At 34.5% G+C, this 24,197-nt stretch overlaps 1 protein-coding gene across 1 annotated transcript in view; it reads right to left on the bottom strand.

Annotated features, from left to right (window-relative positions):
- Positions 1–23,453, bottom strand: part of LOC129231070 (transmembrane protein 131-like) — a 173,632-nt gene extending 150,179 nt beyond the window's left edge. The window contains exons 1-2 of the mRNA XM_054865318.1: positions 23,318–23,453; positions 19,706–19,770 (exon numbers count right to left, since the gene is read on the bottom strand). Coding sequence (XP_054721293.1) covers positions 19,706–19,770; positions 23,318–23,453 — 201 coding nt within the window. The remainder of the gene's footprint in view (positions 1–19,705; positions 19,771–23,317) is intronic.
- Between the last annotated feature and the right edge of the window lie 744 nt (positions 23,454–24,197).

Genomic DNA, 24,197 nt, shown 5'->3' on the forward strand with positions numbered 1-24,197 from the left:
GAGTTCCTTGATGGGAGGTCACTGTGACCTCCCAAAAATGTTCCTTATTCGGCAAATTATGTCTGGTGATTCGGAAAAATTACCATCATTTGGAGTTCCATTCCGCAAAACTAATATTCGGCAAAATTTGGAGTTTCATCGGCAAACTGAGACATATGCGAACAAAATATTTAAAAATGTTCGTATGTGTATTTTATAAACCAGATAACACAAAAAAAAATTTTGAAAAAAAAAAAAAAGTAGAACCGACTTCAAAATTGCTCTAAAAAGTGAAAAATAATTTTATTCTTTAAACACCATCGATAATGCTTTTAAACAAAATTTTTGAAGTTGGCGCAAAAAGAAAACGTAAAATCCAGTGTAACAATACTTCGTTCATATTTTTTTTCAGAAAAGTATCCAAAGTTACGAACGAAACATTTATATCGCTATTCAAATATGCTGTTATCAATGCATAATGTATGTGATAGTGAAGAAACTGGGCCTGGTTAAATTTATAGTTGTATTTGAGTTATGGCTGTGAATGCTATCGTTTTGCGCCAACTTCAAAAATTATGTTTAAAAGCATTGTCGATGGTGTTTAAAGAATAAAATTATTTTTCACTTTTTAGAGCAATTTTGAAATCGGTTCTATTTTTTTTTTTTTTCTTTTTTTCAAAATTTTTTTATTTCATTCTTTTTAGTGTAAATGTAGGTATTTCAGAAATAGTAAGAAGTTACCATCACGAAACTTCACATTTTTTTCTTAAAAATGCTCCATACTAAAAAAAAAAAAAAACTATTGACACGCGTTAAACTTTAAGCGATTGGCACTAAAAACTTATCTTTGTTCCTCTCTGGAAATCATGCGTAGTTAATTTAATTATAACCATTTAAGTATTGCGTTTTTCCTAACTAATTTACATTCCACAGCATCTAAGTTGCTCATGATGCAATCCTGTATTTTCTTACTTAGCCCCGATCATCTGTTATCGGCATAGATGATAACGATAAAAATACTACAGAGTAGTTGAGGCAAACCTAATGGTAGCATTGTGAAGGCTAAGCAGATCCTAATCACTGCATCACCTCGCTTCCAGGTTAGGTTTACCCCTACTGTGGAGCAATAGCACTGAAGAAAGGAAGATTTTGTAATTCACATAGAGTTACTATAAATCAGCAGGGTTACTAAAATAAAATTATTTACGCCAAAAATGAGACGACAGCGCCAGATTCCCCATTATCGAAATAGCACTTGAAGAAATTTGATGCTTGCTTCAGAGAAGCCTTCATTCAAAATTATCATTACAATTACTATTAATGTTACTGTTATATGGCACCAAACTTTTATAACAATGAGTTTCATATTGTCGCGTAGATGAAGATAGCGAAGACAAAGTGAAAGCCAAATGAAGCGAATACTCGATAGTCTCAACTCGAGATCTTGATTCAGAACCACGAATGAACGTTACATCTCCTTATATACAACTTGAGAAAGTGCTGGAACTTTCCAGACTTGGAAAGATACAGAAATTAATACAACATTCGAGAAAATAAGGGAAACAGTAGAAACGAAAATTTAGTAAAATTCACTTTGTCCGAGTCGGGATTTGAACCCGGGTCGCTCGTGTGGGAGGCGAGAATTCTACCACTGAGCCACCGTTATCCACGGATGAAAAGTGCGAACTTTGCTACAATATCACTTTAATCATTTAACAGGGAAATTGCATAGAATTTACTGTTTTTTGCCCATAACTTTTTTCTAAAGAACAAAAATGGTCAAACAAAGTAATGGGACCTAAGTTGAGCCATCCCCTATCCATTAAAAAAAGAATCATCAAAATCGGTTCACTAGGTGAGACGCTATGAGTGGACAAACAAACAAACAAAAAAAAAAAAACATACATACGGTATGAACTGATAACCGCCTCCTTTTTGAAGTCGGTTAAAAAGGTGTGGCGAGATTCCAAGTAGCTGCAGTGCTTTAAATTCGTTAAAAGAAGCAATTCTAGTTATTTCGTGATTTTGGGTTATTCTCTACGTGAGACGTTTTTTATGCGGCCCCTTATCTACCGCATGAAAAATAAATAAATAAATAAATAAATAACTGTGTTGCGAAAACTATTTTTTATAGCTACTTGTGGAGTTTTGAACGATTTTTTTTATGCAACACCTATCCAGCGCATAAAAACAGATTTCAGTGTACCTGCATTGCCCAGTGTTGCACGGTCTATCTCTAACATAAAAGTAGCGTCAAAAGTGACGCCTGTTCAACAATCACGCGTAATTACCGTCAAAGCGTAGAAAAGAGCTATTTTAAGACTAAAATGTAAATTTCGACATTTTTGGATTTTTTTTTTACATTTCGAAAATTCGGTCAGTTTTAAATAGGCGTAAACAGTTCGTGAAATGGATTTTCTGCTGACAACAAACCCTAGGAGATAACCACCACAAGGGTTTTGCCTAAACCCCCATAAGGGGAGTGGAGAACCCTACGTGAATTCCTGAGCATCAAAGAACCTCTGAGCCAAATTTGGCAAAGATTCGACGTAGGCTGGATTTCAACAAAGAAACCCCCTTTTGACAATTTTCTGTATATCTAAGAAGTTCTGTGCCAAATTTCACAAAGATCTGACGCAAGATGTGCATTTTCTTACTAAAATTTTTTTGTTTTTTCACCTTCCATAAAAGGACAATCTCCCCCCCCCCCCTAATCACCACCCTATGTGAATACCTGATCATCAAAGGCCAAATTTGGCAAATTTCCGACGTAAAAACTGGATTTGTTTTCGGAACATACACTTAAACACAAATAAACGTCCATTTTTATGTAATGACAAAGATGAATGTGAAAAAATATTGGAGTTTATTTTAGAATTCAGTTCCAGGGGACTTGGGTTTTACTACAAATTTTTAAACAGCACGAACACTTTTGGAGAAACTGTATATCCTTTTCTTTGAAAAGAGGAAGCAAACACCTCTTGTACGAAAAGCATAAAGGTCCATAAATGTCACACCTTTTATCAAAAAATTTGATCCCTATGCATAAAACTCACACACTTCGTCTTACCCCCCCCCCCCCCCCACCCACATGTCACGCTGTTTTTCATATCCATATTCTCATAAAATAATGCATGCTGTCATACTTCTTGCTATCTCTTTGAAACTTGATATTACTCATAAACTCAAAATTTCACAACCCCCCCCCCCTCCACCTCAAAGCCTGGCATCAACTGTCGACGGCCCCTAAGCAAAGCTTTGAATGAAAAAGAAATCAATGTTAAATAAGAATTCGAGAAAACTTTTTCCGTAAAAAGCCCCATTTTTTTCAAGTCTGCATTTGATTTTTATTTATAATTTTATCAAATACTGGATGATTAATCTTAACTCAAATTTGGGTATCTTTATTACGAAGAAAACCTCTGCAGAAAAGAAAAAGCCCGATATCTTATCAATGATACCATCCTTTATCAAAATACTTCCATTTAACAACTTTTTTTCTTCTTGTAGTTGATTTTATTGTTTATTTATATATTTAGATATTCGACCCCAAACATCTCAAAATCTTCTTTCTTGATTTTCCTTTTATTTTTGACACGTTCAAGTTATATTTTAATAATTAAAATCCTTTATCAAAATACTTCAATTTAACAAAAATTTGTCAAAATAAATATGCGTAAACGTGCCCCGTGTTCGGGGCAAGTTTACACAACCAAATTGGACTCAAAAATAATTTTTTCAATGGTTAAAAACACAAACTGAGCAACAACTGAATATACCAATTATGACTCCATTAACTGCTTCATAAAACCGCAATGTCTAAAATTTCCTAAGTTAAAACATAAAATTTAGATAATTCATTAAAAAAAAATCCGCGTAAACGTGCCCCGGCCTACCCTACTCATTTTATCCAGCTTCAAATTTCCATTCCCACAGGTGACCTTCGTTATTTGATATTATGAATATTTTCAAGTTATGTGGCTAAATAGACCAACTAATTAAAACTTTATAACTCATTTTGATCAACTCTTTATTTTATTAACTGCCCCTTAATCTAACCGACCCCTCCCCATTAAAAAAATACGCGACTGCCACTAAAAGAGACGAAGAGACCTTTTAAAATATTTTCTCTGAATATTTCAATGGCATAGTTTACCTCATCCCCCCCCCCAACTATGGGCAAGCCTTCTATAGCTATTATTATTAAAATAAATTGCTGAAATATTTATTCGCCGAGATGGCCGATGATTTTTTCGCTACAGCAGATATTAGAATGCAAAAACTTTAGTTAGTTTCCCCCTCCAAAGGCGAGCCCCCCCCCCCCCCATTTCACCGACCACCATCACCCGCGAACTCCTAAGAAAGACTAAAATTCTTGTTAAACTAAATTTCTCTAAAATTTCCAATGGTACAGTCCGTCAGGCTCTCTCTCCCCCTTACACATGAACTGTCCTGTTTAAGGTATTATTATCAGAATAAATAGCTGGAATTTTTATTTATCGAAATGGCCGATGGCAGTTCTCTATTGAAGATCTTAGAATGTAGAAACTTAAAATATAGTCTCCCATTCCCACAGAGCGGTGCTCCTCCCCTCAACATCCCCCCCAGCCAAGCATCCCCCCCCCCCAAAAAAAAACAACTGCGGTCTCCAAATAAAATAACTGAAATCAGGTTCGCACTGGAAACAAGACGCGTAAGTTCACGGGCGCACAGAAATAAAAAAGAAGTCGCACAGGGTTTGTGGAAGTAAAATAACGAATGCGCATGGGTACAAAACGCAAAAAAAAAAAAAACGAAGGCGCAGATTTCAAAAGTGCAAATAAGTAAATCTGTACAAATAAAACTAAGAATATACGTGCATATATGTATGATCCCTACAAATTCACAGTTTACGGCGGATCTCGCCCAAATTTGACAGCCAGGTACTTGGACACGCGAGAAAGAACGTGGGGGGGGGGGGGGGGGCTTTCAAACGCCAAAAAAGTACCGAACCGTTCGAATTTTAATTTTAGGGCCCGAAAAAATGGTATTAAACCGCTCTTTCTACCCGAAATAATTACTCTTTCTTGATTCAGGTCCCATTCGAAAGACCGCGAAAAATACCCCGGAAATTGTTTTTCTTCTTCCGAATTTCAAAAAAAAAAAAAAAAAGCTTCAAAATCACTGGGCTTAGGCTTTAAAGCATTTTTAAGCCTAATATGGAACAGCATTTTCATATCGGAAAATTATCGTTTGCGCGACCTCATTTTAAATTAGTATGAACGAAACCATTTATAATGTTGCCACTTTTTCTTTCTCGACAGTGACTAAAATTTTGTTTTTGTTTTGAGGTAAAAATTTTCTTTTTTGATTATTATTTTGCGATTTATCTTCTTCCTTCCTTTCTTTCTTTCTTTTTTTTTTTTTTTTTTTTTTGTTCTGCCAGCAGAAGTTAATTAGGAAAGTTGCGTTTAATTTGTTCGGAAATTTTTGATTTGCCGTTTTCATTCCTTAAGAATGATCATTTTCACGGGACATTTCACAGTATTTTTTTTCTCTCTAATTGAAGCTTGATTCTTGAACATGCGTCACTTGACAAAACTTTTGTTTTCGAGGTAGACCGTGCAAAGCTGTGGTTCGAGGGCGAAAAAAAAAAAAAAAGAAAGAAAGAAATCGAAGTCGCACAGGTTCGAGGACGTGAAGCTTTCCCGTATACCAATATCGACTTTCTAGTGTTTGATCAATGTTCTCAAAATTAGCTAAAATACCAAATTATTTCAAACATAATTTTTTAATATTTTAAACTGATTTCTAAAAATAAAGTATGCCCCGCTCATCTAAAGAATTAGATGCAAAAAAATAAAAAAACGAGCAAATAAAGTAGCAGAACCTTTTAAACAAAGCAGCTAATACATTTTTTTCCCATTAAAAAAAAATCTTGAACCGCTTTCAAAAAGGAAAAAAACGTTAAAAGCTCATTAAAATAAATACATCATATAAAAAAATCGTTTGTTTTTCCCCTGTTGACAAAAAATAATTTTGAAAATGAATTAATGTACTTTCAAAAATAAATAAAAGAAAATAATATAAAATGTCAACTTAAAGAAATAATTTTCATTGTCGAAAAAAAATCGTCTGCACATATCTTTATGTAGAAACAAAGTACTCCGAATTTGTCTGCCAATTAAAAATTTAAGAGTGAATATAAAAACAAATGATATTAAAAATCATTATTTCACAGTAAAAACCATGGCTCAGGAGTCAAAGTCAATCTGATTTTGGGACAAAAGAGTCAGATTCAAATGATGAAAGTTTTTAATTCAAAGACTCCGAGTTGGAATCGGTCATTTCCCCTTAAAGTCTGCAACTCTGCCAATGTTTGCGGAGTCGGACTTATTTTTTGATTCAGGAGTCAGAGTCGAATTTCCAAGAGTCGGAGTCAGTCATTTTTCCTCTGTGTATGAATTTTTGCCAACGTTACGAAGTCGAAGTCGGGGTGTCAGAGTACGACTAATTTTCGGGCACAGGAGTCGGAGTCAAGTGTCCCAAAATTCTCGGAGTCGAAGTCGGGAGTAGGTCCTCAAGAGCTATTTCCAACAAAATTTGTTTGAAGTAAACACGCCTTTAATTTCGGAATCTATACTGACTTTCAGTTTCCCCATAGGCACTGATGTTAAGAGATTTGAATTGTTCAAATTTGAAGAGAAAATTGTTCAAATTAAAAAGACATTTCCAATACATGTTCTTCATCAAAAGCTTTTTCTTGTAAAGTGCTTTGAAGCACATTTGCATCTAAGTTTGGGACTGCCTTGAATTGCTCTGTAAGTGGGGACAGACAGACCGACAAAGACATTTTTCCCCACCTCAATACCCTACTTTCCAATTTTTAGATATTTATTTAATTATTTTGTTTATTTTTGACATTTGTTTTGTTTTTTGCGATATTTTTAAGATGCATTAAGCCTTCTTTCATGCTTTTTTATTTTTTCTCTGGCTTTTGCTAGAAAAGTAGGCTAAAAACAGAAGGTGCACAAATTCGAGGGTGCAAGGGTAGCACAGGCGGGAGGCCGCACCGGTCCATTAAGTTGATGGGCCAGTAGGGCAGTCCGCCCCTGACTGAAATCCTTTTAAAATTACTTTTCAAAAATTTTCAATGGTATAGTCTGTGGCATACTCTCCGTGCCCATGTGGGGGCTTTAGCTATTATTATTAGAACAATTAGGCTAAAAATACGCAGTTAGATATAGTATAGTGATTTGTAGTTGCTCATTGCCGTAAAGCTAAATCCTGTGATAAAAAGGATACTGAAATATAAGTTTTTATTGCTAATCTAAACACGCTTTTCAATTTTACTTTTTTAAAAACTAAATAAAAGTAGCATCGATCCTTGGTAACAAAAGTTATATTTTTATATTTTTTGTTTAAGTACTTTTTATTTTATTTTTTAAAGTTTACCAAAAACTAAATTTAGATTAAGTTCCTGATTGCACACTTCTTTCTATGCCAATTTGGGCAAGTAGCGTTGTTTACTGCCAAACCACTGAGTTAGAGTAATTCTGCTTACATGACAATGAACAGCTGCAATTCGGTTCACATAGCTTTCCCTGTACTGACAAGTTAAGAGTGAAACACACTGGAGGGTTCATCCTGCTGCAAGGGGGTTGTTGGATGTCTTTTAATCATAAGTAATGTCAGATTTACCCATAAGCTAAACATGCAGTAGTTTAGGGGCCCCTAATTCCCGAAATTGCATGATTCATTCCTAAAAAATGAAAAGTACTTCAAAAAAAAAAATATTTTTTCAAGTGTTTGAAAACCTTGAAAATTTGGAGAAGTGTGGCTTGAATTTTAAGATTTTTAACGAAGGAGGAGTAAAGGGAGAAGAGGAGGAATGCCAAAATATGTCAAATTCAGCTCCTTGCTACATTCTGCATCATAAAACATAAAAATCATGTTTTTCACGTTTCTGTAACCATATTACTTGAGAAATTTATATATGACTCGCATCTTTCATATCTAGTTATTTATTTAATCTTGAGTGAAATATCTGGGAAATTATTTTGTATTGCTTGCTTTTATCTTACTTTACGGCATATTGTCAATCTGTTTAGCACAACAAATATATATATTACCCCTATGCCTTTCCATTTTCTACACTACTTGTAATTGAAAAAATGTTGTTGTAATGAGAAATCTATTGTTTAGTTTCTTCTTTTAAACTTAAAATAGCTGCTTCTTACAAAGTTATAGCACTACTACAAAACGATTCAATCAAGTACTAAAATCTCAGAGACTGGAAACTGCAAATGAAGTGCTTTAAATAACTTAATTGTTCTAGAGTCCTTGAAAATAATTAAATAAGTCATTAAAACGCCTAATGTGCTTCAATTTTATTTCTTATAAAAAATGTGTATAAATTGTGAATTGTTCAAGTTGGCAATATCAGGGCTGCGATGTCGGAAGGAAAATGGCCGACTCCAACATTTTGAGAAACTCCTGACACCGGCCTTTTTATTTATTTATTTTAATTTTCTCCCCTCATGGAAAAACCCCTAAACAACGATTGAAATATTAATTCTTTCCATGAAATTTTCGCGTTGTATTTTATTGAAAACCTAAGATGCATACAACGTTAGAGATTCATTTTCAAAGTCAAATTTTCCAACAGTTGCTACTTTGAAAAGGAGATTTACTTAAAAATTTTCTTTTTTCTGAAAAGGATTAATTTGCTCCCCTTTTGATGTTTAACAAATAGATGTTGATCAAATCGTGTGCTTTCAATTTTTGAAGGTTTTTTTGCTAAGTCAAAAAATCTTTATTGAGAGGGGGTGTTCCACACCAGATGACACCCATCTGGTGGGTGACACCCAAGTTAATGTCAGAGTTTAAATAAAAATATAAATACTTCAAATTCGAAAAAATTTCCAAAATAAATTTTTAATTATATTTCAGCTATAAAATTTCAACAAAAATAGGGCACTATATTGCGGGGAGAGGCCGGTACATGTACGTTTGTTTTTCGCTCGAGTCTACTTACTTAAGGGATACATTCCTTTTACTATTTTATAAATGAGATTGAAGTAAAAAATATACTATAATGCTTATTTGAAAGTGATTGCTTCGAAATGTTAGTCAACAAAACTTTTTGCTGACAGTTGCTATTAGTTAATTAAAGAAAGTTGAAAAACAAGCAAACTAGGGGACGGCATAGGTAGCTATTACAGAAAGTTCAACAAGCAATCAAGCCAGCTGGTTGCGAATGGCAAATACATTCTTATTAGTCGATCTTTATACACACACACACATGTAATGGAAACAATTATGTAGTCAGTTCTTTAAAAAATGCAAGAAGAGTCAGGGAAAATTAAAGAAAAAAAGAAGCCCGGGGACAGAGTCAGAATGTTTTCTATCGACTCCAACTCCTTTACCCCAAAATCATTCCGACTCCGACTCCACAGCTCTGGGCAGTATGTTACTCTCTTGTTACCTATTTTCTAAATCCGTACACCATTTCTTTTAAAGCGTTTTTTAATATTGATCATTTTATATTTCACTCATTGTTGAATTTGTCGATGGGTTGAGGGGACGATCAAAAATTAATTGTACCGAAATCTGATGTGAGCAAATAACAATGCATTATCTTTTCTCCTCACTCGCTCTTTCTCTCTGTCGACTGCTGTCATTGATTTATCAACCCTAAAACAATTTTTAGTGTGTATTACCTTAATTTGCAAAAATGTATAACATAACTATTAAAAACTTTTGTTTGCCTACTTTTCCCCGTGATATTTTTGTAGCTCCAACTACCCCTTATAAGGCTTCAAAATCGAGAATTTTAAATCTATTTTTTTCTTTTTTTAAATTTCCTCTGAGGGAAAACCCCCCAAACTCCCTACAATTCAGAATGTTCTAATACATAAATTAAAGGCCCTGTATCACTCTCTTGATACCATTCCCCCTACTGAGGTCAATCCAAAATGGACAGCAGACAACACATTAAAAAAGTTTACAAAAATGCAAAATGTGGCAGCATGTATCACTCACAGGAAAAAGACAAAAAGTTAGTAAAGGAGGAAAGGAAAAGGATTTTTTTTTTTTAAATGACCTCTTTCCCCACTGACAGAAAATTGGCCCAGACTACAAAGGGAATACCTGAAATAGCTTACAGCTCCGTTAAGTCTTAAATCCGGCCCTGCCCATAAGCTCAACTCTTTTGTGGTAAAAAAGGGTTCCTTGTAACCAAGAAAAAAGTGTATGTAGTTCATTGCAAATTTGTACAGTTTAACGTAGTAATAGCTTTTATTTTTTTGTGAAGAAGTATCTTTTTAATTCTCCTGGCGGCAAGCCCGAGTACACTCAAGCTGATTTGTGGAGTTTTAACAATGAAAGGGCATGGTCCTGCTGCTAGGAGGGTTAGTGTAATTAATAAAAATTATTATAACTATTTTTCTATTAAAAAATTTAAAACTGATAATATTCTTTTTAATTTATTTCTTTTTCAAAAGCTTTGCCAGCACCCCTGAACATTATTGTACAGGGTGACAAGAAATAACTTAGACACACATAATGCATCACAACTTTAATGCTAATGAAAATATTACAACCAAACTTCAAAATAAATAAGAATACATTATTTCGCCAAATATAATTTTCACAATGGCTACCTATACTGGGGTCTGGCCAGAGGATATTTGGGTCCGTTAACGGACCCTTCACAAAAATCCGATCAATCAAAACGGACCTTTCACAAAATTCCGATCAAACAAAACGGACCTTTCACAAAATCCCGATCAAACAAAACAGACCCTTCACAAAATCCCGATCAAACAAGATCGGATCTGTCAAATTGTTTATTGAAAGAGCAAATCTGAAAGCAAAATAACGCATATTTCTGTGTATAAACCGATAATTTTTGGAACCTTTTTTTAAGTCAAATTAGAGGGATCAGCTTATACAAAATCGGCTAATTTTGAAAAAAAAAATCGGCACTCTTGGAATGCTCCTGCAAGCGATAAATAATGGTTACTGCCAAATAAATATAATGGTTGTTTGTTTTATCACAGCTAATTAGCAGCGGTGTTTTTGTAAACTTTTCTGAAAAGGCATTGGTAAGCACTTTTCTCCGCTCATGATTTAATAAACAATAATAATATATGTCTGCGAAATGAACTTAGAACTGCAAAGGGATAGTAAGGGTGAGGAAAAAATATGATCCCTTCAGATAGTGTTACCAACTTCAAAATTATCACCCCTTAGCGTCTGGCTTTGAACCTTTATAATGACTTGATTAGAAAATATTCTCATCATTTTGCCAGCTTGTCAATATTTGCGTTTTTACGGTGGTGCGGTGAGATGTTTAATTGTTATTTTGGGAGAAAATTATATGGGTTTTGATTTTTCGATGCTAACAAGGATGATTAACTTTAAATAAACTCCTTTAATTACCGTTTTTTTTTTTCTTTAGATGTCTACATTTTGAAAAATGCAATCTTTTAACATCCGATATGAGAATCACATTTTGTTCTTTTTTCAAGCTAACTTCGCTTTACTAGGATTCAAATAAATGAAAAGTCTCTTTATTTCTGTTAGAACTCTCATTTCAAGTTTTTAAAGCAAAATTCCATTTTCTGTTATGAGTCAAAACTTAAAATGCTAAATAGATGGTTTATTTTATTTTATTTTTTGGGTCAACTGTGTCCACAGATATTAATGATATGTTTATTATAGGACTCTAAAATGCAATTTTAAAATAATTTTATCAAAAATATTTCTTTTACAAGCTGTTTTTATACTTTTGATGCCTTCACTTTGAGAATTGCGATCTCTTTGCATCCGCTATGGGAATCCGATTTTTCGAATTTTTAATGATTATTACGCTTTGTTAAGAGGTAAACAATTGAAATATCTTTTTATTTTTGTTAAAATCACGGAATTTAGAAGTTTTAAACCAAATTCTGTGCTTTTTAAGAGTGTCTTGGGTCAAAAAGTTGAATGCTGAACACTATTCTGAATTTTATTTTATTCATTTATATTTTTGTTACAATTATTTTAAGTGCTGTACAGAAATGTATCTAGTATAATTTAACATAATGTAGAATGGTAGATAAATATTGATACTTGAAAGAGCGATGCTTCCCCCCCCCCCCCCGCCAAATATCAGAAAAAAAATCCAGAATGATTTTCTCGACGTAGAAGAGGAAAACACTCAACTTTAAGTTTAATTGATGCTGTTTGTGCCATCTCTAAATTCTAAAATTTGTTTTAACAAAAAAAAAAAATTTTTTTTTTGCGAAATTTTTTGATTTTTCACAAAATTAATTCATTTTTCACAAAATTATTTGATTTTTCACAAAAAACGGACCCTGTGAAAAATCCTGGACAGACCCCTGCTATAGGATTAATACAGAGCTTTAAACATATCACAAAATTTTCGTCCCTGCGCCACAACTCAATTAATGATATTTTATCCCAACACTTGCATAAGAATTTCTTTCGGGATGCCGAAGTTTTACGAAGTTTATCACAGAACCTTGTCTCCAGGACCTTCTTGCACTGTTAAACGGCGTCAACAAACCCAATCTAATGGTTTGGGGTGTCATATGTGCTAGAGGGGAAATAACACTTGTTTTTGTTGACCAGGGGATAAAATTAGTCAAGAAACATATCCCAAAGGCATTTTGGAAGATGTTGTCTTACCTTGGTCACAAAAGTTCTTTGGAAACAAAAGATGGACCTTCCAACAGGATTTCACGCCTGCACACAGGGGCGTAGCTAAGGGGGGGGGGGTTTGGGGACAAACCCCCCCCCCCGAAAAGTTAGTCTCAAAAAAAAGAGAAAAAAGAAGAGAGAAGTGAAAGAAAAAAAAAAGAAGAAAAGGAAAAAATTCCAAGCGATTATACATATACATATATATATATATATATATTATATATATATATATATATATATATATATATTATATATATATATATATATATATATATATATATTATATATATATATATATATATATATATATATATATATATATATATATATATATATATATATATATATATATATATATATATATATATATATATATATATATATATATATATTATATATATATATATATATATATAAAAGAAGTAACCCCCCCCCCCCCCCGAAAGTCGGGTCTAGCTACGCCACTGCCTGCACACAGAGCTAAAGGCGCTCAAGATTGGTGCAAGACACATTTTCCGGACTTCATTGGAGCTCAAGAATGGCCACCGTATTCCCTAGATTTGAACCCAATGGATTATTCAGTTTGATCTATCGTAGAGACAAAGGTGTGTACTTAAACCTCATAAAACTTTGGCATCCCAAAAGAAATCCTTATGCAAGTGATTGGATAAACTATCAGTAAGTGAGTTGCGGCTCAGAGTCGAAAATTTTGTGACATGTTTAAAGCTCTGTATTAATCCTAAAAGTCGCCACTTTGAAAATTTGTAAATATATTAGACCAAATAATGTGTAAATTTATTTTGAAGTTTAGTCGGAATATTTTCATTAGCATTAAAGTTATGCTGCATTATGTGTGTCCAAGTTATTTCTTGTCACCCTGTCATGGGTGGATTTAAGGGGGGGGGGTGAAGTCCTGGAAGGACTATACATAGTAACAACCCCCAAATCCTCCCAAAATCTTAGAAGGAAGAATCATGATTTTTTTTCTTTTTTTGTTCAGAAATGAAAATGAAAAGAATAGCAAATGTAATTTTCTGATGGGGAGGGGGGTGACAACATACACTTTATTACGAGTGGTAAAGCTGTCGCTGGGTTGCTAAAAATGTGCTAAAAATGACTATTTTAAACTGAAAACGATTAGGGCAAGTATATAACTGAAAATATCGACTGATCGAGCTAAGCGTTCAGCTGTATTACTTAAAAAGAATTGACGGTTACTTCAACAAATTAGAAGCTAAAACAGAGATATAAAAAAACTGGATTTACCTATAAACTAAACAAGCTTAGGGCACCCACTATGTTAAAGGCCCTCAACTCCCAAAAATTTTATGATTTGCTTCAAAAAAAAAGAAAAAAAAGAAAAGTTCTTGAAAAAAATAATTTTATTTTAAGTGCTTGAGAATCTTGAAAATGAGGACAAGTGTGAATACAAATCATAAGTTTTCTAATTTATAACAAATGGGAGGGGGTTGGGGGAGAAATGTCGAAATGTGTCAAATTCAGCTACTTGAGATATCCTGCAGCAAAAAAGTAAAAACCAGGGTTCTCACGTTTCTGTAACATATTACTTGAGATAATTTTTTGTGACTCACATGTTTCATATCTTGCTGCTTATTTAATCCTGAACGCTGTATTTTGGAAATTCTTTTGTTTTGCTTGTTTTTATCTTATTTCTTCTGCATATTGTTAATATGTTTAGCCCCCCCCCCCCCCCAAAAAAAAAAAACACTGCTTTCCTTTTCGTTTTTTGCACTACTTGTAATTGAAAAAAAGATTGGTGTATTGGGAAATGTATAGTTTTTTTTTTTCTTTTAGATTTAAAACAGTTGCTCTAACAAAGTTAGAACAATACTGTAAAACTGTACAATCTAGAACTAAATTTCAGAGACTGGAAAGGGCAAATGAAGTTCCTTAAATAATCCTAATTGTTCTCGGGTCCTTGAAAAGAAATAGATCAGTCTTTGAAATTCCTAAGCAAAGTGTACTTCAATTTTATTTATTATCAAGAGCATAAATTATGAATTGTCCAAATGGGCAGTATGTTACTCTCTTTTTACCTATTTTCGAAATCTGTACACCATTTCTTTTAAAGCATTTTTTACTATTGATCATTTAGTGTTGAATTCATTGTTATATTTGTGGGTGAGTTGGAGGCGTGATCAAAAACTAATTGAATTTAACCGACAGCCGATGTAAACAAATAACAATGCATAATCATCTGCTTTCCCTTGCTTTTTCTCTCTGAGTACTGCTGTCATTGATTTGTTGACTCAAAAACAATTTTTACTGGTTATTATCATAATTTGCAAAAGAGTATATTTGCGCCCCCCCCCCCGAGATTTTTGTAAGTTCCAATTACCCCTAATAAGGCTTCAAAATGCAGAATTTTAAATCCATTTTACAACAATTCCTCCAGGGGAGAACCCCTGGACCCCCTACAACTAGAGATATTCTATACTCCACTTTAAAAGGGATACCATTTTCTCTCTTAAGTTCAATTCAAAAGGACAGCAAGCAACACAAACGCAAAAAAAGTAAAGCATGACATAATATATCACAGGAAAAGAAAACAACAACATAGAGGGGGAACGGAGGGCTTTATATAATGGCCTTCTTCGCCATTATATAAAGGGCTTTATATAATGGCCTTTTTCGCTTCCAACAGAAAAGGTGTCTGGACTACAAAAGAGACCAAAAACCTGAAATAGCTTTGAGCCATGTTACTTCTAAATCAAGTCTTGATTAGAACTAATGTTGCTCAAAAAAAAAAAAAAAAATCCTACCTCCCAACCCCCTCCCTCTCAGGAACTCAGTCCTACATCCAAACAAATCAATTGCCTGTTTGGTGATATTTTGATAGTTGAAATTTTAACCCTAACTCTAGTGGATTAACCCTAAATTCCAGTAGATAGAGTTCATTCTTTTAAAATGAGTCTTACAAGTAAAAAAGTAAAGTTACCAGATCCAGTTCAGCTTTGTCAAAATAAAGAATTTCCCTGCATGTCAAACATTAGCAAAAAATATTCTTGAATTATCATGCCATGGCACGAGTTTCATTGTTGATGATTTGAGCGTTACTCGATCAGTGAATATATATCTCGTCGCTATTATATATGTTGTTACAAATTCTGTAAATAGTAGTTATTCTGATGATTAATTTGTTGTAATCTAGCTAAATTTGGCGTTTATTCCATTATGTTTTTTATAAAATTATCTTAGTAACCTAACCTGTAAATAGTTTCTTGTAATGTACATACAAACCCCTAACATTCGACTGAAGTATATGGTCCCTGGATAACATTTGTAAATGCAACAAAAAGAAAATACGACAAGCATTTTGAATTTACTTCGAATTTTGTCGAAACTTCTCTAGGATTTATAAATAGCCTCCGCGCGTGATAAAGTTTCAGTTTTGCTTTTTTTAAATGTCTGAGCCGTTAGCTATGTGATTGTGCCTTCGCACTGTGTTTTCGCGTATTTGGATGCAAATACGTGTGTAACTGTTGAGTTTACAGTGTTAACTGATATTTGCCTAATTCCTATGGTTGATTTAGCAGTTGCAACTACATTTCCTGTACATAGCTGTAAATAAATCTTCTGTGCTTTTCTCAAGAACTGTGTCATCATTTCAAGAAAGTTTCAAGTTCTATCACGAACTCTTAACAATTGGCGCCTGAACAGGGACTTCTTCAGGATTTTCTTGAAGTAAGTGTGTCCTTGGACATTTTTTCATAAAGACTTTGATTTTGGACTGGATTTTTATGGTGATTACTCGCGCAATGGACGATCAATTAAAACAACTTCTTGACGCAATCAACTCTGTAAAAAGTAATTTGACTGCAAGTTTTACTGCAAATCAAGAACAATTCAAAAATGAATTAGTGACTAACCAAGAACAGTTAAATAGTGATTTAACTGCTAAAATTACTACAAGTCAAGATGAAATGAAAAGTGACCTAACGTCGATGAAAACCATGATGGCGAATCAACTAACCGCCATGGGAGATAAAAGTCGATGCTCCTGGAAGAGAAATTTGATACTGTAAAAAAAAAAGCACATTGTCAATGTGGAAAAAAGGTTGGAAGAAGAAGACAAGAAATTTACTTCATTTAAGGAAGAAATAATTAAGGATATGGAAAGGAGATTGGCAACCGCGGAAAGCAGCTCTGTACAGTTTGGTGCTCCCACATTGGTTGCTCGACCGTCCATTAAACTGGCCACATTTGAAGGGAAAACCTCATGGCAGGTTTACAAAACCCAGTTCGTGATAGTGGCGAAAGCGAACGGATGGGACTCTGCTACCAAGGCCTGCCATCTTGCGGCATCGTTGCGGGGTGATGCTGCAGACATTCTGCAGACTCTTCCAGACAACCAGCGCCTGGATTTAACTGCGCTCACATCCGCGTTGGAGTTTCACTTCGGGGAGAAGTGCCAGAAATTTTTCAGTTGACTCCAGTTGAAATCCCGTTTCCAGAAAACAGGAGAATCCCTGCAAGAGCTAGCGGTGGATGTCGAGAGATTGTCTCATCTGGCTTTTTGCGACTGTCCTGCAGATGCTCGAGACAACCTGGCACTTAACTACTACATCGACGAGGTTCGAGATGAAGAAATCCAGAAGGCTCTATGGATGGCGGATGTCAAAGACCTGAATTCTACTATTGTGTATGCAATGAAGTTGGAGGCTGCCCAGCAAGCAACACGCAAGGATCGCCATTCAATCCGTGGAGTGAAAACTTATGAGCCTGATCCTGTGTCGTCACGGTTTGCTGAGCTTGAGAAGCAAATCACAGAAATTGCAGGAACCCTCAAAAGGATTTCGGCTCCCAAGGACCAAAATCGACAACCACTTAAGTGCTGGAAATGTGGCGGCGAGGGTCACTTACGAAGGAACCCGCCAAGAAACCAGAGGGAAGAGTACCTCTCTCTCTCAGGTCCAGGAAAACTAAGCCATCGCAATCTCGCGGGGCGGAGGTCGCCAAATTGGAATGAGCCCAATCTTAAAGTTTTCTAGATTTCATCAACGAGTGGCGGCAGTAATGGACTGTTCATTTACACATATGTAAGCGGGTTTCCCTGCGAGCTGATTATCGACACTGGAGCAAATGCTACCATCATTAGAACAGATGTGGCTCGTCAATTTGGACTCGACATTCTATGGAGGTCGCCCTGTGTTACCCTCCAAACTGTGACAAGTGACAAGTTAGAGATTGAAGGTAAAGTGAACTCAGAAATTGTGTTTGGAAATGCCACTTACCATCATATGGCATTCGTTGCTGCTATCACGGACCCCTTCATTCTTGGATTGGACATTTTAAAGAAATATGACTTCAACCTCAACTTTAAGACTAATGAGCTGCACTCGATGAGAAAAGACTTAGCTGTTTTCCATGCAGAAAGTGATGTAAAATCCGCTCATCAAATAATAGCCCGAACAGATTTATTGATTCTCTCAAGATCAGAATCATTAATACCTGGCTCCATTGAAGAAAGCAATAGTTTTCGATTTGGCCTCATCGAATACCCTAACCTATCCAATAACGAAAAAGGAGTGCTGGTAGCATCTACGCTTGTGGACATTTCTAAGGATGTAATTCCTGTGAGAGTCACCAACGTGAATGAAAGGCCAAGGAATATCCGGAAAGGTGAAGTGTTAGCAACCTGTGCTCCAGTAAACTGCATCATTAGAAGAATCAATTCCCCCGAGACTGTGTCTTCTGAGTCCTTGAAATCGAAGTTAATTGGGAGTGCGCCATTATCGAAAGATCAAAGAACTGCTGCGGAACAATTGGTGGATGACTTCAAGCATCTGTTTTCATCTACATCAGAGGATGATGGCCGTATGAATTTAACGCAGCATAGGATCTACACTGGAGAACACCCCCCTATTAAGCAGCATCCAAGACGACTACCATTCTCCAAGAAGGAGGAGGTTGAGACCCTCCTGAAAGAGATGCAGGAGAATGACGTCATCGAACCCTGGTCCAGTCCTTGTGCCTCTCCCATCGTGTTGGTCCAAAAGAAAGATGGCTCCACCAGATTTTGTGTTGATTACCGACGGCTGAATGAAATCACCAAGAAAGAGAGTTACCCACTTCCACGGATAGACGACACCTTGGACACTCTTTTCGGACACAAGTGGTTTTCGACCCTGGACTTGAAGAGCGGCTACTGGCAGGTTGAGATACATTCTGATGACTGAGAGAAGACGGCATTTACAACTGGACAAGGCTTTTAAACTCTCTGAGCCGTTAGCTCTGTGATTGTGCCTTCCACTGTGTTTTCGCGTATTTGGATGTAAATACATGTGTAACCGTTGAGTTTACGGTGTTAATTGATATTTGCCTACTTGCTATGGTTGATTTAGCAGTTGCAACTACATTTCCTGTACATAGCTGTAAATAAATCTCCTGTGCTTTTCTCAAGAACTGTGTCGTCATTTCAAGAAAGTTTGAAGTTGTATCACGAACTCTTAACAATATCGTTATGTCAGAGCAACAGTAAGACATCTAATCCTAGAAAGAACAATGAGATATCCTACTGTTGTTTTGAGGCGATGATATGAGGATAATCTCACATTTTTTACTGTACTGGTTAGTACATGGCACAAAATTGAGATACCATATGAATTAAATTAGAATCTGATTGAAATTCCTTTTAAAAATAAAATAAAAGAAAGTCTTCCCCCCCCCCCCCAAAAAAAAGTTTTGGCTCAAGCTAGTTGTTTGTGAATCTATAATAAGTAAAAATTGTAAAATTACATATACAGTAAAACCTCTCCTAACGGACACCCCTCAAATGCAAACACCTCTCTTACGTGGAAAATTTTTAATTTCCCTGATTCCGAGGCAAATAACATTATTAAACTCCTGTGTTGCGGACACTCCTCTATTGTGGACAAAAAAATTGCCCCGTTAGTGTCCGTATTAGAGGGATTTTACTGTACATATGTAATTTGATTCATTTCACACATACATATTAAAAAACAAATAACTGTTTAACAAGTTTATTAGTTTTCATGATGCAATTAAATATACGTACCTCTTCCATATCCATGGATACACCATCCATGAGATACCTCAGGTCACCATCCACATGCACAAATGCTATGAAAAGAAAGAAAGAAATATTTAAACCCAACAGAATGTTTGGGTTTATCAATAGATCTATTTCAAACAAATCGAAGAAGGTTCTTTTGCTGTTATATAGGAGTTTAGTAAGACCTCGTTTGGAGTATGCTGTTCAGTTTCGGTCTCCTTACTTCAGGAAAGATATTTCTGTGTTCGAAAAGGTTCAAAGAAGGGTTACCAGACTAGTAGGAGGACTTTCAGATTTAGACTATGATAACAGACTTAATAAATAGACTCAATATGTATAGCATGGAGCAAAGGAGAGTCAGAGGGGACATGATTCAATTGTTAAAATTTATCAAAATGAAAGATGTTAGCGGGTTAAATTTTTGCACAGAAAGCAGGATGATGGTTCACTGTTTTAAGCTATTCAAAAGTCAGGCTAACCTGGAAATTAGGAAAAATTACTTCTTGAGTAGGGTTGTGGGCACTTAGAACAGCTTACTAGAAGAGATGGTAATGAGCAAGGGGATGGATAGCTTTAAGAGGGTCATTGATCTTCATTGGGGACTTATAAACCGACAAGAACCAGCCTAGCTGGACATCGAGTCTGTAGCTGGTCGTCACATTTTCATCTGTGCTTTAATTGAGATACAATATATGAACATCAATCTTTTGATCGTTAAATTTTTGTTTCCCCCCTTCAAATTCTTAGAACTGATACAACTTTTATCGAGATATTTTAAAACTTTGAGGATTTTTCATGCTTCCCGTACATATCTTTATTTATAAAATTTGTTTGAACATCACAGTTTGGCGACTCCTTGTATATTACTTCTAGTAACTTAGATTCGGTGACGTTCTTTGGTAATGTGTGTTGAATTTGTTTTAGAAGTGTTTTTAAAAAATTAAAAATATTTTCAACTTTTAAAATACAAGTTCAGTTTTTTATTTTCTTTTTTGAAAGATTCATTGGTTTCTTGGACCATGGGCCTCTCAGTCGTGTGCAGATGGAAATTACATTTGACTGCTGCATTTTGACAAATTACATTTACATTGACAAATTACATTTGACTGTTATCAAACATAATTACTATCTTTCTTCATAGCAAATAAGTTCTTTTCTTTTTGTGAAAAACCAAATTCATTACAAACTCCTCAAAATAAACAATATTAACACAGTTGATGCTTTGTATTGCAAGATCATTCATTGGATTTTCTTCCACTTTTTTCAGAAAAGGTGTTTTCAGCCAGAAGAGTTTGTATCCACTATAATATTAAAATCTGTTCGCGTCCGTCTGTCTGAAGATCGATCTTCTCGAGAACCGCTGCGAATCGAGAGCCAAACGACATACCGATCAATTCGAAATTTTCCAAAGAAAACAATAGGACCAATAACGTAATTGTGTAACTTTAATTAGAGGAGATATTGATTAAAACATTAATTAACATAACGCTATTCAGGAATTTTTATTTCTTTCCTGTTGCCATTTTGCATGTGGGTGAGCAAGTAAAATTCTAATAATTGTTTTAAAAGACAGTTTTTTTTTTGGCTGCTGTCCAAATCTTAAAACAACGTTTCTATCTAGAATTTCATTTTAAATTAATTTAAAATTGGTTGCTCTATTCGGACATAGCCTTTATTTTATCGTCTGTCTTTTTTTTTATTTTTTACATTCAACGTTCTTAACTCTTTTCAGCATATAAAAGTTGTTTCTTTAGATATGTTTATTGATTGTAGTGTAAGTTTATCATTCACCGGCCTCATATTTTGGTACATTTAGGATGTGCGACTAATTATGTTTATTTTGTTGGACTTTTTCCCGTCACATGGGTGAGTTTTCGAATTGTAACAACTCTCTTTTTCCTTCCTGTTTCTATTTTTGAAATACAGTTTGTATTGTTAAAAGAACATGTCAAATTAAGATCGTTTGGATTTCTTTAAGTGAAACAGATTTGAACAAAAAATATTGTTTTTCAGGATTTTAACTAAAGCTAACTTGGAATCTGATGACTTGGTATTAAATTAATGCTTATTGGTATTTGTTTAGTCTTGGTGCTTTAGTTTCACGTAATCAATCAAAAAGTGTGTGTCATTTTTTGTAAAGAGCCGATTATAATTGTACATAAATATTTCAAATACAGTCTATCATATATAATTCATTTTAACGTGAGCACAGATTATAGTCGATAATGCATATATTTTCATCTTTTGTGCTAATTGAAAATACTCATAACTTGTATCATTGATAACTATGATTAACGTTAAAGTAACATTAAAGAGATTTTTGTCAAAAATATGCTCTACTGGTGTTTTGCAAACCTTGCATTTCGCGTATTTATTTACTCCTTAGCGCTTTAGAAACTGATGTCAGAGTAATACAAAAACATCAATTTGAGATCTTTTTCATTTTTTAAGTAGCCCGTGCAACGCCGGGAATGCAGCTAGTTTGTTTTATACTGTTTGAAGTTGTTGCAATAGTAAATTCAGAATTGTTTTAAATTTAAGCGCTGTACAAAAACTTAACCATTGAAGTCAATTTCAGTAAATTGTACTTTCTTTATTTTGCTTTTTATGGTGTTTCCTCGATGGGAGGAGTTTAACCCCTAAAACCCTCCTTTTGGACACAGCCTCAGTACCAACTGTAAATAAGGCTTCTGCATACAAGGGAATAAAATCTTACGTGTAAGATATTGGGTATGTTTTCCTCACAGAAAGCAAAATATTTTGTATTTCTCGCCCTTTGCTTCAAGTTCCGAACATAGAGGGCCACAAAATGACAAACTACCCCAGGAGTTACAAATTGTAGCTAGGTTACTAGGATGGCTCTAATATTCTTATAATACTCATTAAATTAAATTTACACTCGATTTCTTTAAAATCAAGTTTTAAACAACTACACGGAACTTGAATGTTACCATAAGGCAGGCATTTAACTATCAGTTTTATGATATGGTTTTTCAGACTGAGTGTGCTGTAAGATTCCATCGCTAAAACATTAATTAAAGAAGAAGAAGAAAAAAGAAGTGCAGTGATTAGGTATTTGAAAAATTAAGAGTATACACTAACATACCAGTCTAATTTGATTTATCTTATGTCTTGTTGTTTTGAAAATTAAATCTTTGTAAATAAAAGGTATATCTGATATCCTACTAATCGTAAAATAAATAGTAAACTACCTACTATATGGGTTTCGATTTTAAGATAAAATTGAGCGAATGTTATTAGATAAAAATGAGATATCAAAAAGAAAACGAAAATTAGAAACACTATTCGGGTTTATTACTAATTTGGGGCACTTGAATTATTTCTCAACATTCAAACGTCAGTTGAGAAACAAGTAAACATTACAGTTCACTCACATCTTCCACCGAAATGTACATCAAAATTTATTCAATCATTCTGGAAACGGAGTTATTTATGCATGAAAAATCTATGAAATGGAACATGTGAAGATTTTGTTTCACATACGTTAACGTAAAAATCAAACGAAAACCATTAAAATTTAAACATTTAATACCAAGCATGAATGAATAACAGAAAGTTAACAAGAAATGTATATGATATAAACATCCTCCTTACCATGCGTGCGACCATCAGCTGTTTGTCCGATACGATAAAAAGTCTCTAAGACCTTATACAGTAACAAAAATCGTATTACTCTATGGTTTTTCATCATTCCTAGCTGTGAATTAGATGACATACACATCCGCGCCATTCCGTTCTGCTAGTATACAATTCATCTCCTTTCTCTATTGCCATTCAATATCACTATATATGAATTACAGTAGATGTTTTTCTTTAGTAGGAGCATTAAGTATGTAGTATGAGATGTTGAAATTGGCCTCTCCTTTTTGTGTGTAGTTAAGAAATACATTGAAGCACCGTTTATACGTTTCTCTTTTATACGTTTTTATCATTCATACGTTTTTTTAAATTGGTCCCTGCAGAGTCCCATGCATATTAACGTATACATATTATACGTTTTTTCATTTATACACTTTTTTCATACAGTCCCTACAAAAAGGTATAAACTGCGCTTTACTGTAAAGCCTTTAAGCGAAAAAAAACACTCCGCTGCGGAATATGAAAATATCTATATTTGATCTTAATTTTCTAATTATAAAGCTGAAAGTCTCTCTGTCTGGATCTCTGTGACGGGCATAGCGCCTAGACCGTTCGGCCCAATTTTCATGAAATTTGGCACAAAAAGTTTTTAGCATGGGGGTGGGCATCTCGAATCGATTTTTCAAAAATTCGATTTTGTTCTTTTTCTATGATTTTATTTTTACCACCATTGGTGGATTTAATTCCTCTGCACCGAGCGAACCATAACATGCATGAGCAAATTACCATAACATGGACTAGCAAATTAGCACAGCATTTAGCGAGAAACTCATCATCCATTATTTGTAAATGTACAGGCAAGTCAAATGACCTTTTAATTTTCTACTACGGGCGA

Source organism: Uloborus diversus, chromosome 10 (assembly GCF_026930045.1).
Source record: "Uloborus diversus isolate 005 chromosome 10, Udiv.v.3.1, whole genome shotgun sequence".
Lineage (NCBI taxonomy): Eukaryota > Metazoa > Arthropoda > Arachnida > Araneae > Uloboridae > Uloborus > Uloborus diversus.